Here is a 16,991-nt window from a genome sequence, read left to right on the forward strand (position 1 = left end):
AGTGACGCCCACATCCCGTGAAGAGAATAAAGGGGGAAAAAAAGAGGATGCTCCACGATTCAATTAGATCATAGCTGATCCCACTGTGGCCTTAACTGCACTTTCCTGCCTGCCTCCTATAACACATAGGATTATATGTCCTATAATCTCAGGACATTAAAATTGTCCTTGTGGATAAAAAAAATTAGGCCTTGTCACGATCAGGTGCAGAGTGGTCAAATAGCCCCCCTCTTTCTCTACTCCTCGTTTGACTGTAACAATTTTTTTAAAAAAAGGATGTGCTTGCCAATCCAGTGACTATTTAACTGTTTGTGTGCTGTGACTATAAAACACACAAGTGGACAGGTTTTTGAGGTTTGTTTGAAAAGAAACTAGAATAGTATTTATTGAATTTAAACCGGTATAAGTAAAAAATATAATAAAAATGCTTTAAGTTAAACACACACACACATCCCAATAAGTTACAGGGTGGGAGGGTAGATTAATTAATACTTTAAAAACCAATAAAGATTAAGTGATATGGTTCTTGTAGATTGACGACTTGGGTGGATCCAAACTGAGCTTGGTGGCCTTCCTGGTTTCAGCATTGTGGCAGGTTAAAGATGTGGACAGATGTTGCACCTGTTCTTCTGGACACAGTAGCTGCTGGGTTGAGTTTAAAATCTCTGCTGACAGGGTTCAAGCTTACAAGTTGGGTAGAGAGAGAGAGAGAGAGGCCCATCCAGGGGTCTTGCTACTTCAGTGTCTCTTCTGCTTCCATCTCTGGTCTGGAAAAAGCAGTTTCTTAAACACAAAAAGAGCTGGATGGATAGTCACATGATGCTCTCTCTCCAACAGACGAGTGACCCAAATATGGTCATGGCTAGTGTATTCCAGATGGATGGTTTTGCCTTTGTTAGATTATGGCTGGGGTGGATTCCTTTCTTAGCAAAGATGTTCACTGTCTGAGGCGATTATATCTAATGCATACACCCCACCCAGGTGATTGTCTGGATGTTCTGTGAATGGGTTCGGAGATGTTCCCATTCACGCTCCTTTAAGCTAATTGTCTCTGCTGGGGTTTTCTAGACAGACTGGCTTTGGAATTTATTCAGTAAAATTATGCAAATATTCTGCCATCTTGTAACGGTAGATTCTAAGTCACTGGAATGTTGCTTTAGGTTTGTTCAAATCCAAATCAGTGGTTTCCAGCTAGGAAATTGTCATTTTTTTGTTTAAATAAAGCATTGCTTAGTACCAACATTCAATGGCCCAGCCCCCACTGATCTCTGTGGAAGAGAATTCCAAAGCCTAACAACCCTCTGAGAGAAGAAATTCCTCCTCAAGACCACAAGGGATCTTAAACGGGAGACCCTTTATTTTTAAACTCTGCTCCCTAGTTATAAATTCCTTTATGAGGGGGAACATCCCCTGAGCATCTACCCAGTCAAAGCCCCTTAGAATCATACATGTTTCAATAAGATCACCTCTCATTCTAAACTCCAATGAGTATAGGCCCAGCTTGTTCAACCTATCCTCATAAGACAAACCCTTCATCTCAGGTAAAAGCAAAATACTGTAGATACTGAAATCTGAAATAAAAACAGAAAATACAGGTCTGACAGCATCTAGGGAGAGAGAAACAGAGTTAATGTTTCGAGTCCGTATGTCTCTTTTTAAAGCTAAAGAGAAGTAGAAATGTGATGGAATTTATACTGTTTAAGTGGGGTGTTGGGGGAAGGGGTGAAGTAGGTAAAGCAGGATAAAAGGTCAGTGGTAGGTGGGAGCTAAGGATAGATTGACAAAGGTGTCATGGACATAAGACACAGGGAGTGTTAATGGTCATGGTGAAGACTAAAGTAGGTGCTGATAGCGGCATAAAGGTAAGAAAGCAGAATGTGTTAACAGCAGAACAAGGATCATCATTCTGTGAAAGAACAACATGGAACGAGTAGCAGATGGCCATGGGGGTGGGGGGCTGGTAGTGCTGGGAGGAAAAGGATTAAAAAGGGATAAAAGGAATGAATAAATGACTAAAAATAAAAAAATAAAAATCAAAAAGGGATTAAAAAGGGGTGGAGGTAGATTTTGGGAAGGAGGTAAAAGCGGGCTGTGTGGGACCAGGAAACTGTGAGGTTGGAAGCTGTGGTGGGAAGATCTCTGGTGAAGATGAGGTCAGTGACAGTTCTGGGAACAATGGCTTGATGTTCGGTGGTGGGGTCATGATCCAGGGAGAGGTAGGAGGAAGAGTCTGAGGATTGGTGCTCAGCCTCTAAAGTAGAGATCAGTACTCCAGACAACAACAGCACCCTCCTTGTCAGCAGGTTTGATAACAAAATCAGAGTTAGATCTGAGAAAACAGTGCGGCAAGTTCAGAAGGAGACAGACTGGAGTGGGTGCGACTTCATCTCAGGAATCAGCCTAGTGAACCTTCTCTGAACTGCTCCCAATGCAAGTGCATTCTCCCTTAAATAAGGAGAACAAAACTGTACACAGTACTGCAGTTGCAGTCTCACCAGTGCACTGTACAGTTGTAGCAAGACTTCCCTACTTTAATACTCCATTTCCCTTACAATAAAGGCCAACATTCCATTTGCCTTTCTAATTACTTGCTGTACCTGCATGCTAATTCTTTTGTGATTCATGTATGAGAACACCCAGATCCCTCTGTACTGCATTCTGCAGTATCTTCCAATTTAAATAATATTCCGTTTCCCTATTCTTCCTGCCAAAGTGGACAACCTCACACTTTTCCCATATTATACTCCATCTGGCAAACATTTGCCCACTCACTTAAACTACCTATATCCCTTTGCAGACTTTGTATCCTCCTCATAACTTGTTTTGCAACGTCTCTTTGTATCATCAGCAAATTTGGCTACAATACTTTTAGTCTCTTCATCCAAGTCATTAATATGGATTTTAATATTTGAGTCCCAGCACCGATCCCTGTGGCACTCCGCTTACTAGTTTGCCAACCTGAAAATGACCCATTCATCCCGACACTGTTTCCTGTTAGTTAGTCATTCCTCCTGCTAATATATCACCCCCAACACCATGAACTCTTATCTTGTGCCATAACCTTCTATGTGGCGCCTTATTGGATGCCTTTTGGAAATCCAAATACTGGTTCCCCTTTATCCACCCTGTTTGTTACATCCTCAAAAGAACTCTAATAAATTGGTTAAATACGATTTCCCTTTCACAAAACCATGTTGACTCTGCCCGATTGTATTATGATTTTCTAAATGTCCTGCTACTACCTCCTTAATGATGTATTCTAGCATTTTTCCAATGACAGATGTTAGGCTAACTGGCCTCTGGTTTCCTGCTTTCTGTCTCCCTCCTTTCTTGAATAGTAGTTTTTCAATCTGGTGGGACCTTTCCAGATTCGAGAGAATTTTGGAAGATTATAACCAGTGCATCCTGCTATCTCTGCAGCTACTTCCTTTACGACCCTAGGAAGCAGGTCATCAGGTCCAGGGTTCTGTAACACCTTAACCCCAGCACATCCCAAAGCACATTACAGGCAATGACATACTTTTTGAAGTGTAGTGTTGTAATGTAGGAAATGCAGCAGCCAATTTGCACACTGCAAGCTCCCATAAATAGCAATATGGTAATGGACAGATCATCGGTTTTTGCAATGTTGATTGAGCAACAAATATTAGCCAGGATACTAGTGAAAACTCCCCAGAGAGATCTTTTACACCTTCAAGAGAGCAGACAGCACCTTGGTTTAACCTCTCATCCGAAAGATGGCACCTCTGACAGGGCAGCACTCCCTCAGCATTCGGTTGGAGTATCACCTATGATGTTTGTCCTCAAGCCCTGGAGTGGGACCTGAACCCGCAGCCTAATAACTCAAATCAAACTGACACACGTACACGCAGACACACAAGAACACAAGGAACGGGAGCAGGAGTAGGTCATGGAGCCCATCAAGGCTGCTGCGCCATTTGATAAGATCATGGCTGAACATCAGCATCAATGCATCCATCCCAACCCCTGTAATCTTTAATTTGCTTAGTGTCCAAAAATCTATCCAGTGGATCTTTGTTACATTGACCTTTATCCAAGTCTGTTGTGCTGATCTGAACACATTTTACCTGGAGCACCAACCTCTGGAGTGTGGGTGTGTCACCCGTGTGGCAAGCACAGCCATACCATTCTCACCTGTTGCAGTATGTTGGAGTCACTTTTCACTCTGCGATGGGTCGGTCGATTTCTCCTCCAACCCGACACTCTGCCTTTCTCGTTCAGGTCATCGGGCTTATCTAAAATTGGAGACAGATCGGACAGGATTTCACAGGGCTCTGAATCCGTGTAGTAGCTACTCATCCACTGACGCACAATCCAGAACCTTCCCGAGGAAGGAGAACCTCATCCCTCTCACAGAGCTAAACCCATTCAGGCCACGTCTACCCCAACCCCATCCACCAGGTTCTCCTCATGTTCCCGCAATCTGGCTCACACACCCTGTCCTCATACCCCAATATATAAAAGATATCACTTGTGCAAAAAGTTCCCTTCACCATAACAAATGATTTTCAAAACAAGCAACCAAGCCCAGGGCCATTAACTTTGGGACACCATATGAAGGTGAAAGATAGAGATGCACATTGGGAGATTTATGCTGATCAGTGCATTGCCCTGGAACACATACAAGGAACCCCTGTCAGGACTTTGCCCAGTAACAGTGATCACATACCAAGCACTGAATGGTGAAAGGAAACATTGCCCTCATGTGTCATTGTCTCTTCGATATCCACATACGAGTCCCACTCCAGAGATAAGGAGTCGACACTGCTCGGACTTGAACGGCCAGACTGATGGTCACTTGGAGCCCCTTCACAAAGTAGGTGCTGCACCAATGAGCTCCCACAATCCTCGGCTCTCTGTTCCGCCAGGATAGTGTGACAGTGACGATCGGGCTCACTTCCCCCTTGGTTGGCCAATTCCCATTCATCAAACACCTGGAACATGGAGAAGCAGCAGATCAGTTTGTAGAGTGCTGACTAGAAGCTAAACAACTTGCATTCATATAGCACCCATCACAAGGCACTTTACAGGAGTGTAGTAAAAACAAAATTTGATGCCAAGTCACATAAGGAGATTTAGGGCAGCTTGATCCCAGAGGTAGGTTTTAAGGATAGTTTTAAAAGAAGCGAGACCAAGCGCGAGAGTGAACGCCAGAGAGAGGCAGTGGGGTTTAGGGAGGGAATTCCAGATCTTGGGGCCCAGGCAGCTGAAGGCGTGGCCACCAATGGTGGATTAAAAATTAGGATGCACAAGAGGCTAGAATTAGAGGAGTGCAGAGATCGCGGAGGGTTGTGGGGTTGAAGGAGATCACAGAGATGGGGGAGGGGGGTGCGAGGCCATGGAGGGATTTTAAATTAAAAAGAATTTTAAAATCAAGATGCTGCTTGCCGGGAGCCAATGTAGCTCAGCGAGCAACAGGGGTGATAGGGGACCGGGACTTGCTGCGAGTTAGGACTCGGGCAGTGGAGTTTGAGGCCTTCAAGTTTCAGGAGCTGGGAGATCAGCCAGGAGTGTGTTGGAATAATTGATGTGAGAAGTAATGAAGGCATGGGTGAGGGTTTCAGCAGCAGAGGACCTGAGACAGGGGCAAAATCGGACTGTGTTATGAAGGTGGTCCCAGCGATGGCACGAGTGAGACCACCTCACCTCAGGATCAAATGTGACACCGAGGTTGCGAACAGACTGGCTTAATCTCAGACCGTTGCTAGGGAGAGGGATGGAGTCAGTAGTTAAGCAACAGTCTTTGGTGTGGGGGCTGATGATAAAGGCTTCAGCCTTCCCAAGACTTAATTGGGGGAAATTTCTGTTCATCCAGTACTGGATATCGCTTAAGCAATCTGATAATTTAGCAACAGTGGAGGAGTCGAAAGAGATGGTAGTGGGGGTGCACTGGCTGTCGTCAGCATATGTGTGAAAATTAATGCTGTGTCTTTGGATGGTGTCACCGAGGGGCAACTTGTGGTTGAGAAATAGGAGGGGGCAAGGATAGATCCTTGGGGAACACCAGAGGTAATGGTCCAGGAGCAGGAAGAGACGCCAATATGAGTGATTCTCTGGCTATGACAAGATAGATAAGAATGGAACCAGGTGAGAGCAGTCCCACCCAGCTGGATGATAGAGAGTCATTGGAGGAGGATGGTGTGGTCACCTGTGTCAAAGGCTGCCAACAGGTGGAGAGGAGAGGGGTAGTTTACCTTTATCATTCTCGTAAGTCTCCTCTGTACCCTCTCCAAGGCCTTGACATCCTTCCTAAATTGCAGGACCCAGAATTGAACACAGTACTCTAGTTGGGTCCCAACCAGTTTAACCCCAACTTTCTTGTTTCGCGACACCCTGGTCCACTCCTCCATCACTCCCAACTCCTCATCCCCTTTCCATGCAATCGCAGAAGGTGCCACACCTGCCCCTTTACCTCCTCCCTCCTCATCAAACACTCCTTTCAGGTGAAGCAGTGCTTCACTTGCACCTCCCTCAATTTAGTCTACTGCATTTGCTGCTCCCAATGCGGTCTCCTCTACATTGGAGAGACCAAAAGCAGACTGGGTGACCACTTTGCGGAACAACTTCGCTCAGTCCGCAAGCATGACCCAGAGCTTCCTGTCATTTGCCATTTCAACACCGTCCTGCTCTCATGCCCACATGTCCGTCCTTGGCCTGCTGCAATGTTCCAGTGAAGCTCAACACAAACTGGAGGAACAGCACCTCATCTTCTGACTAGGCACTTTACAGCCTTCCGAACTTAACATTGAGTTCAACAACTTCAGACCATGAACTCTCTCCTCCATCTTGACCCTTAACTTAATCCATTTTTTTGTCCCCGACCTCCCCACAGGGCCATCTGTCACTTGCTCTTATGTTTTGCTTTCACAGAGCACTGACCCTTGTTCTGCCATTAACACAATCTGCTGCCATACCTTTATGCCACTATCAGCACCATCTTTAGTCTTTAACACTCCCTTTGTTTTGTGTCCGTGACGTCATTGTCAAATCTCTCCTGAGCTTCCACCTATCCCTGACCTTCTATTTTGCTCCACCCGTTCTTAAACAGTATAAAATCCATCACATTTCTACCTCTCCAGCTCTGAAGAGTCATGCAGACTGGGAGTTGGATAGAATCTGGAGCAGTAAAGGAGGTTACAGAAGTTGAAAAAAGCAACACTTTAAGAAAATAGTCTAACATTGTTGTTAAAAAAGTTGCCATTATACTTGAGGGGGAGATGTAGCATAATGGGTTAATAGTTATGGGAACGAATAGTGATGTGTATCATGATGTAACAGTGACATCAGCAGTCATGTGCTCAAGCCTCTGTAGAGAGGATAGAATAGTCTGCACACGAGAGATGTACATACCTAGTTTCTCATCATGTATATAGTGTAAATAAAGTCATTTTGAAGTAACCTACCTGAGTCACTTATAAGTAGAGGGAAACCTTCCCAGTATAGAATAGTCTACAAGATAACCCCCAAAACACTGTCTATGGCCTCCTGAAGTCCTCTTCACAGTTTATTACATTTCGGTGTTTAGTACCACATTGAAATTATGCCGCGTACATCCAAGTCCAGGTCACCAATATTCAAAAATAAAAGCGGTGTTCCCAGTACCAATCCCTGGGGAACACTTTCCTTCAGTCCAAAAAGCAACATTCCACCACTGCTCATCCATCACATCTGTTTGGATGAAGCCACCTTCCGACACAACTAGTTCCTTCATGTCTTCCTTTTTCTTCAACGAAGGATTCGCCTCCACAGGGGAGGGCCCTCAACTGTGTCTATCCCAATTTCTGCTCTCACCCTTTCCCCTCCTCCAGCTTCAACCCCACCCCCTCCATATTCTACGGATCATCCTCGGAGATTTCTGACATGTTCAGCATGATGCCACGACCAAACACACCGGCCTCTCCTCTCCCCCTTTCAGCATCGAGGGGGCCTTTCTGGGCACCTCTGCCCTTTTCAATGCATGTGCAGGAGATGCAATTCCTGCCCTTTTAATTCCTCCATTCCCACTGTGCAGGGGCCCTCATAAGCCCCTCTGGGTGATACAGCAGTTAACTTGAACTTTGAATTTAGTGTACTCTATTTACTGTTGCTCAAAACACCGTCTCCTCTACTGTGAGGAGTCAAAACACAGATTGGGTTGTGAAACACCTACATTCAGCCCATGACCCTAAATTTCTGGTGGTCTGTCATTTTAATTCTTTGTCCAGCCCCCAATCTGGTCACTCTCCTGGGCCTCCTACACTGTCCTATTGGAGCTCAACGTAAGGTCAAGGAACCACTCCGTATCTTTCAATTAGGCACTTTACATCCTTCCAGACTCAACTTCAAGTTCTACAATTTCAGATCGTAATCACTGCTGGTAATAGTTCTGCTGCTGCCATTTACACCTCCTTTAGGCCCATCCCTTGTTCCTATACTTGTCCCATTACCATCTCCTTGTGCCTTGCACCATCATCCCATTACTTAATTCAATCATTCCTGCAGTCACTGCGAAACCCAAGAAAATTAGCCCAAATTACAGCAACAGTACTGGTCCAAGCAGCAGAGTCAGAGACAGTAGCAGTAGGGAGGCAGGGAGGGGAACGAGGTAAATGTAGGTAGAGAGAGAGAGAATGTACGAGTAAATTGTGTTTAAGTTTTTTGGAGTTTAGAAGAATGACAGGTGATCTCATTGAAACATACACGATTCTGAAGGGGCTGGACAGGGTAGATACCTGGACTCGAAATGTTAACTGTATTCCTCTCCGCAGATGCTGTCAGACCTGCTGAGTTTTTCCAGATATCTTTGTTTTTGTGTTAGATACTGAGAAGTTGTTTCCACTGGTTGTTGAATCTACAACATGGGGGCACAGTCTCAGGATAAGGGGCCAATCATTTAGGATTGAGATGAGGGGAAATTTCTTCACTCAAAGCGTTGTGAATCTTTGGAATTTTTTACCCCAGAGGGTTGTGGATGCTCTATTGTTGAACACATTTAAGGCCGAGAGAGGCAGATTTTTGGTATCTCAGGGAATCAAAGGATATGGGGAATGGGCAGGAAAATGGAGTTGCAGCCCAGGATCAACCATGATTGTATTGAATAGTGGAGCAGGCTCGATGGGCCGAGCGATCTACTCCTGCTCCTATTTCTTATGTATGAGAGACAGAAAGAAAATGATCATGTGGGAAAGAAGCAAAAGGAACAGTGAGAGGAAGATGGGGGGGGGAGAGATGTTCAAAATTGACTGTCATTCGGATCAAAGCTTCAGCCTGTAACATTGTGAAGCTCCAGGTCCTGGGGAAGGATCCGAGCAGATCCAGCTCCTCACCTGCGCTGCGCTGTGGCATCGCTTGTGGAACCGGCTCACTTGTCCAAACACATCCTGCTGGAACTGGAGGAGATCCCAAACCTCGTCTTCGATTGTCACACTGTCCTGGGACTCGCTCTTCTGGAGTAGGACCTCTGCTGCCATCAGCAGCTCGTCCGTCTTGTCGGAGATGCAGGTGATCATTTGCTGGAAGACCTGGGAGGGAGGGGGCAGGGCAAGAGGGTGAAGGATGAAATGTGGAGCTGGTTATACCCCACCTCGCCCGGGACATCAATTTTGAGCGGAGTCAGTCAGTGGAGTGCGATTGTGAAAGCACGTCACCCCAAAAAATACTTTAGTGCAGGAATTTTTATCTAAGCAACTTCATGAATCCAATTGTGGGGAGATGATGGTGTAGTGCTAATGTCACTGGACTAGTAATCCAGAGACCCAGACTAATGCTCTGGGGACCCAGGTTCAAATCCCACCATGGCAGCTGGTGGAATTTAATTTCAATTAATAAAATCTGGAATTGAAAGCTAGTCTCAGTAACAGTGACCATGAAACTATCATCGATTGTGATAAAACCCCGTCTGGTTCACTAATGTCCTTTCGGGAAGGAAATCTGCCACCTTTACCTGATCTGGCCTACATGTGACTCCAGACCCACAGCAATGTGGTTGACTCTTAACTGCCTTTTGAAATGGCTCCATAAGCCTCTCAGCTCAAGGGCAATTAGGGATGGACAACAAACGCTGGCCTTGCCAGCGATGCCCACATTCCCATGAATGAATAAATAAAATTTGTGTCAAACACAGCAAATACTCAGTATCAACAGGAACAGGCAGAGCGTGGAATTCTGTGAGAGGTGGGGATGTGGGAGTTGAGAGTTGGGGATGGTCAATCCTGGGGTTTACTGTCCACATAGGTTGGGCTTTGGGATAATGATCAGTAATTGTCCAGGAGCCAGTGAATGAGGCCGCCCTCGCTTTCCCCAACACCTCTTTAAAGAGGGAGTTGGTGGGCCCGGGCATTGGGGGAGTCAGTTTTGTGACTGGCTGGAAAACTCAATTGTAGAGTTGGGATTGGCGATTTCTCCCTCAAATCTCTCCCCCATTGGGTGAGAGTTTGCTATCAGCCTCCTTTGGATTCACTCCATGCCCCTCCACTCCTGATTGTGACCCCTTCCCTCAATGTAACCACCTCCCTCAGATGGGGCCCCCCCACCCCGTCCTGTGCTCAGGACTTGATCCCAGTACCTGCAGCCGGATGAGCTTTTCTGTTGCCTCTCCTTGGGAGAAATATTCCAGTTCGGTGCGCTGAATGTCCAACTCCATGAGCTGCAGCCACAGATTCTCTCGCTCGGCCTCAAACTCTTCTCTCTGAGTCACAAAATACTGAGAACAAGACATTGGGCAATTGTCAGCCCTGATACCAGCATCGCTGAACATTACAGCGCCTCACACACATGTACCGACGCACACTGCACGCACCAATGGTATGTTAATTATCTTGTTAAGAAACGCTGGTGAAGGGCCGCTGGGGTGACCAGGGTTGGGGGCATGTTGGATGGCAGAGAAGTGGGTTGGATGACGCCAGGTGAACTGGCGCATCGCGCAGTAGTCGGTATCCAGCTCGTGGCTAATGCCATCCACAGCCTCAAAGCAGTGGTGCTCGGCCCCGACTCCACCCATGGAGCCGAGGTGGCTCAAGTGTGTGGTGAACTCCCGTCTGAACTGACCCACTAGTTCAGGGATGGGCAGATAATGCAAAGAAACAAAGGAATAACATGTTTGGGTGAAAAAGCATCGGATGTACAGATACTACCTGCTCCGGAGGAGCAGAGACCCGGGATCAAATATATCACTCTCCAAAAGGTTAATAATTAAACCAGTTGCACCCTGAGGTTTGTAAATTGGGATGTTGAGGACAATAATAAGGTGATAATGAGCAGAACAAAACCATAGTTACAGACTGTGTGCAGATTAGGCCCCCATTATAGAAAGGAGATTAAAACCAGAGCGTGCAGTCGATTGACCAGGAGGATTCCTGGGATGGGAGACTGTAGCTATGAGGAGTGACTGGAGATACTGGGACTTTTCTCACTGGAGCTGAGAAGGTTAAGCGGAGAGTTATTAGAGGGCTTAAAAAACTCTCCATGTTTCTAGTCTTTCTTTCATTCATGGGATGTGGGCATCATTGGCAAGGCCAACATTTGTTGCCCATTCCTAATTGCCCTTGAACTGAGTGGCTTGCTGGACCATTTCAGAGGGCAGTTAAGAGTCAATCACATTGTTCTGGATCTGGAGTCACATGTAGGCCAGACCAGGTAAGGACTGCAGATAAGGACTTTAGTGAACCAGATGGGTTTTTACAACAATCAATGATAGTTCTAGCTTTCAATTCCAGATTCATTAATTAAATTTAAATTCCACCAGCTGCCCTGGTGGGATTTGAACCCATGTCCCTACAGCATTAGCCTGGGCTTCTGGATTGCTAATCCAGTGACATAACCACTACGCCACCATCTGCCCAATGTCACTGGAGTATCGGCAACAGGAAAAGAGCAACAGAGCTCGAATAGTGCATAGGGAAAATGAAAGAGTCGCATTTGCAAAGTGCCTTTCACAACCTTGAGACACCTCCAGAGTGCATCACAGCCATCAGTACAGTTAAAGTGTCATCGTCACCATGGTGTGATGAAGGCTGCCAAATAGCTCAAGGGGTTTTAGGAGGGAAATCAAATACCTTCAGCCTTTTGCAGATGATGCCAACTCTTCTCTGCAGGTTGTCCCACCTCTGGTTCCCATCGTGCACCATTCCTCTCAGCTGGCCAGCCAATCGTATCCATTGCTCCTTGGCCAGTCGCCTGTAGCGTCTGTTTATAGACTCCAGTCGGATCACATACTCTTCCGCCTGCTTCCGGAGACTCTATTCCAATTAAAAAAAAGCATTATTCCCAGTCTTATCCCTTCTTCTTCCCCTCAGCCTTGTGTGATTATCAGGGACCAGCTCGGGATTCGGGCCTAGGGCTCATGGTTTCTGGGTAGGGTTGCCAACAGGATTAGCCTGGAGTCTCCAGGAATTGAAGATCAATCTCCAGGACACTGCTATGTGCAACCCTGGAGAAAAATCATCAGGATATTAAAAAATGATTTTTTTTTTTAAATTTTGAACTTCTCTCTTTACCTGGTATAAAAAATATTGCAAATGGGGATAAACAGGCTGACAGTCAATCATCATCCAATTGGGTAATGAGTCTTTTTGCTCTCCAATTGGCATAGGAAGGCCGTACGTCACAAGGATGGATGTGTTGGCCGACAAATGGCTGGAGAATGGGGGCAAGTCAGGTGATGAAACCTCCAGGTATTAACAGGTTTAATCACAGTTGGCGACCCCATTTCCAGGTTCAGGGTTTAGGGTGGAGGGAGTAGGCCTTGTGGATTGTGGAATTGGGTTCTTGGATCAGGGATTGGCTTCAGGGATTGTGGACTGGAGTTTGGAGCCTCAGGTTGGAGTGCTTGGAGCCGGCCTACAAAAGGAGACCATCGATCTGGAAAAAAAAAAGTGAAGCCTAACCAGCAGTTTTTAAAAATGTGGTGGTAGGCCCCAGAACAGCTTGACAGGCTTGCAGTTGGACTAGAAGTGCAGCAACAAAGTGGTTAGCCAAAGTTGGTAAACAAAACTGATCCTTATTCCTTTCCAAATCCCAGCAATTCCATGAGCGGGAAAACTGATCCGCTCAAAGTGGAGAAACCTTCTCCAAGTCCAACAGAGAGATATGTCCTAAAACCGGAAATAGGTGACTCAGGGTGATCACTGGTCCAGAAATTTAACAGTTTCACACAAGAAACAAATTATGAAAACAATTAAGGAAATAACTGAAGAGTCAGAATTTCACTGATAACTGCTGAACAAGAAAGGAGAGAGAGACAAAAGGATACGAGAAATCCCCCATAGTTCAGACTGATCTGAGACACTGCACGTAGAACATGACATTAAACCAACCAGGCCCTCAGAGGACATGGCCTGAACCGATCGATGGTATACAGATAGATGCCAGACAGCAGCAGGGGCCATGTCGGGCGGTGGGGGTACGGAGGGAGCTGTGCGGGGGAATCGTGTAGTGAACATTGACATAAGAACATAGGAGCAGGAGTCTGCTCCGCCATTCCATGGCCAAACTGGTTGTGGTCTCACCTCCACTTTCCTGCCTGCCTCCCCCCTCCCCACCAGGAAATGAGGCCCTACTAAAATCAGCTCCAGTATAAGAACTAGGAGCAGGAGTAGGCAATTCAGCCCCTCGAGCCTGCCCCGCCAGTCAATACGATCATGGCTGATCTCATTTTGGCCTCAACTCCAATTTCCCGCCCTCTCCCCATAACCTTTCAACCCATTACTAATTAAAAATCTGTCTATCTGCTCCTTAAATTTATTCAGCGTCCCAGCATCCACTGCACTCTGAGGTAGTGAATTCCACAGATTCACGATCCTTTGAGAAAAGTCATTCCTCCTCATCTCTGATTTAAATCTACCACCCTTTAGCCTAAAACTATGGCCTCTCATTCTAGAATGCCCCACAAGGGGAAACATCTGCTCCACGTCTACTTTGTCTATCCCCTTTAGCATCTTATATACCTCAATTAGATCTCCTCTCATCCTTCTAAACTCTAGCGAGTATAGGCCTAAACTGCTCAATCTCTCCTCATAAGACAAGCCCCGCATCTCTGGAATCAATCTAGTGAACCTCCTCTGAATCGCCTCTAATGCAACTACATCCTTCCTCAAGTAAGGGGACCAAAACTGTGCACAGTATTCCAGGTGCGGCCTCACCAATGCCTTGTACAGTTGCAACAACACTTCCCTATTTTTATACTCTATTCCTTTAGCAATAAATGCCAAAATTCTATCTGCCTTCCTTATTACCTGCTGTACCTGCATACTGGCTTTCAGCAATTCATGCACCAAGACACCCAGATCCCTCTGCACTGAAGCATTCTGAAATGGACTGTTAAAAGAACACTTTGTAAAAGGCCCTCCAGCTGAGGATAGGTCACCATAGTGACAAGTCCGAGCTCTAGGCAAGCTGGAGATCAGTTTGAACACCCAGTTCCTGAACCCCTGACCTCTCCCTGCCTATTGTCAGTTTATAGGGTACCTGTAAAGGGAAAGCCGCTCTCCACTAAGTGTTCCAAACATCTGGAATCTTTCCGTCAAATGTGAACTGACAGTGAGCCCGTAACTTTTGCTGCAGAATTAACCTAAGGTAGAAACTTTGGTTTGTAAACATTAATGAATTTTGGGAAGTCAGCAGGTGTTATTGCTGAGGCAATTCGGGGACTTGTGGATACAAATCTAAACAACGGGTAGGTTTTAAGTCAGTCTTATATTGTGTTTCAATATACAATGATAGTTTTCTTTCCACAGGCATGGTTTGTGTCTGAAGCTTAGGAGGAGGAGTTCATAAAATTAAGATTAAATTGAATCTTCTGATTGAGGTGAAGTATGCCCCGGGTTTCCGGGGAAGGTGGGTTGGTCGGGGGTGGGGGAGGGGGGGGGTGGGGGTTGCGGGGTGTGGGAGAGGGGCGTGGGGGTGGGGGTGGGGGTGCGGGTGTCAGTGGGCTGTGGGGGTGTTGGTATTAGGACCATAACTTTGATGGGTTTTACATAAATGCCCTGGACTTGGGTTTATGGATGAGGTAAAACTTAGCAAATAGTGAGCAGAATAGTAGCAGAGGTCAGGAGGGGACAGATTAGCAAAGTGGACAGGCAGATGCATTTTAATGCAACTATAAATGTGAAATGATGCACTTGGGGAAGGAGCAACATGAAGAGGCAGCACAATCTGAGGTGTTATTTTGAGGCTGGGGAGTGACCTGGTGGGTGGGGGGGTGGTTGGTGGTGGGGAGTATGTTAATACATCCTCGAAGGTGGCAGGGGACAAGTTGGTCAGACAGTGAAGAGAGTGCATGGGGCACTTTTCTTTGTAAGTAGGTACCTCGCATATAAAACCCAAGGAGGTCCTGCTAAACATCCACAAATAGCCTTAGACGTCAAGATAGGGGATTGTGTATGGCCCGAGGCATCTCACTTTCAGATGAATGATTGGACCCTGGAGGGCGGGGGGGGGGGGGGGGGGGGGGGGGGGGGGTAAAGAGAATTTAGCCAAGTGGCGGCCGGGAGGAATGTTAACATTGCGATCCTGTCACGATGAAGTGCATGCTCTAGTTGTAAGTGAGAGCAGCTAACTGCTTAAAGGTTAGGGCATTACTCTGAAGTATGTATGAGAACCGGTTTGCACCTGTGGGGATGGGAAGGAAAACGGCCTCTGTGACTGTGTTCCCTGGGTTTTGTAAATGAACCCGTTAAGGAAGGACTGGCTCCAGGTTCCTCTGGTACTCTGAGTGAGCAGCGAATTGTAACAGCATGGAGAGACTGCAGAAACTGGGATTTTCTCCTTAGAGCAGAGGAGGTTAAGGGGAGATTTAATAGAGGTCAAAATTATGAGTGATTTTGATCAAGCAAGTGGGGAGAAATTAGTTCCTCTGGCAGTGTGTTGGTAATCAGTGATTATAGATTTAAAATTGTGAAAAGATCTAGGTGGGAAATCGGGAGAGATTTCTTCCCATAGGGAGGTGCTGGGATCTGGAATGGATTACCTGAAAGGGTAGTGGAAGCAGATTCCATAGAAACTTTCTCAAGTCAGTTGGACAGGTACTTGAAGTGTATATAGCGACCCTCCCTTCACCACCCACCCCCAACCCCCTTCCTACCCGCTGCTCACATCCTGTTCCCACCCACCATTCCCCCTCCCCTCCCCTTCATATTCTCCTTAACTGAGCTATATCCCACCTACTAACCATCATTAAGACCACTTAATTCCATCACCGGCCCCTCTTCAGCCAGTCCACTGCTCAAATCCCTTTTACATGCCTTTGTCACCCTCAACGCTACTCCATTGCACCCCAACCTATGCAAACCTCCGCTACCTTCAGCCTTCTTCACAATAGGTCCAGCTCACCCATTACTTCCATTGCTGAACCTACATCATCTTCCAATTCCCAAACCATTAAATTCAAAATCTTTATCCATCCCCATGAATCCCATGGGTCCTGTCCAGTCTTTGCAAAGCTCTCCAGCATTATGTCGGCCTCCCACCAAACATGGGGCACTGTGTTGCATTCTCCCTTCTCATCAACCATTGGCAGCCATGCCTTCAACTGCCATAGTCACTATCTGTGAAATTCCCTCTTTAATCCTCCCACACCCACCCACCCATCCCGTTACATTGCCCAACTTCTAATGGTTCCTCCTCAACCCACCTTAAATTAGCGGGTAGTTTGAGAGAAACTATTTCTCCTGGTTGGTGGGGGTGGGGTGGGGGCAGGTGTGAGGGGTGGTGTGAGTCCAGAACAAGGGGGGCAGAACCTTAAAAATTAGACCCAGGCTGTTGAGGGGTGATATCAGGAAGCACTTGGAGTGGAAATCTGGTACTCCCGCTCCCTAAGAAAGTTGCTGAGGTTGAGGGTTGAAGCGGGGGGTGGGGGTGGGGTAGGTGGAGATTGGGGGGTTAGTGGTGTTGGTGTTGATTAAAAATTTCTAAACTGCGATTGATAGACATTTATCGAGCAAGCGGATACAGAGTTATGGCACCAAGGTGGGTAAATGGCATTAAGCTACAAATCA

The 16,991-nt window shown here is 46.4% G+C and overlaps 1 protein-coding gene across 1 annotated transcript in view; it reads right to left on the reverse strand.

Moving 5' to 3' along the window:
* Positions 1 to 16,991, reverse strand: part of LOC121272735 (nesprin-2-like) — a 52,784-nt gene that overhangs the window by 22,433 nt on the left and 13,360 nt on the right. The window contains exons 4-8 of the mRNA XM_041179515.1: positions 12,054 to 12,236; positions 10,565 to 10,702; positions 9,327 to 9,521; positions 4,691 to 4,955; positions 4,156 to 4,256 (exon numbers count right to left, since the gene is read on the reverse strand). Of these exons, the coding sequence (XP_041035449.1) occupies positions 4,156 to 4,256; positions 4,691 to 4,955; positions 9,327 to 9,521; positions 10,565 to 10,702; positions 12,054 to 12,236 (882 nt within the window). The remainder of the gene's footprint in view (positions 1 to 4,155; positions 4,257 to 4,690; positions 4,956 to 9,326; positions 9,522 to 10,564; positions 10,703 to 12,053; positions 12,237 to 16,991) is intronic.

This window comes from Carcharodon carcharias, chromosome 34, assembly GCF_017639515.1.
Source record: "Carcharodon carcharias isolate sCarCar2 chromosome 34, sCarCar2.pri, whole genome shotgun sequence".
Classification (NCBI taxonomy): Eukaryota; Metazoa; Chordata; class Chondrichthyes; order Lamniformes; family Lamnidae; genus Carcharodon; species Carcharodon carcharias.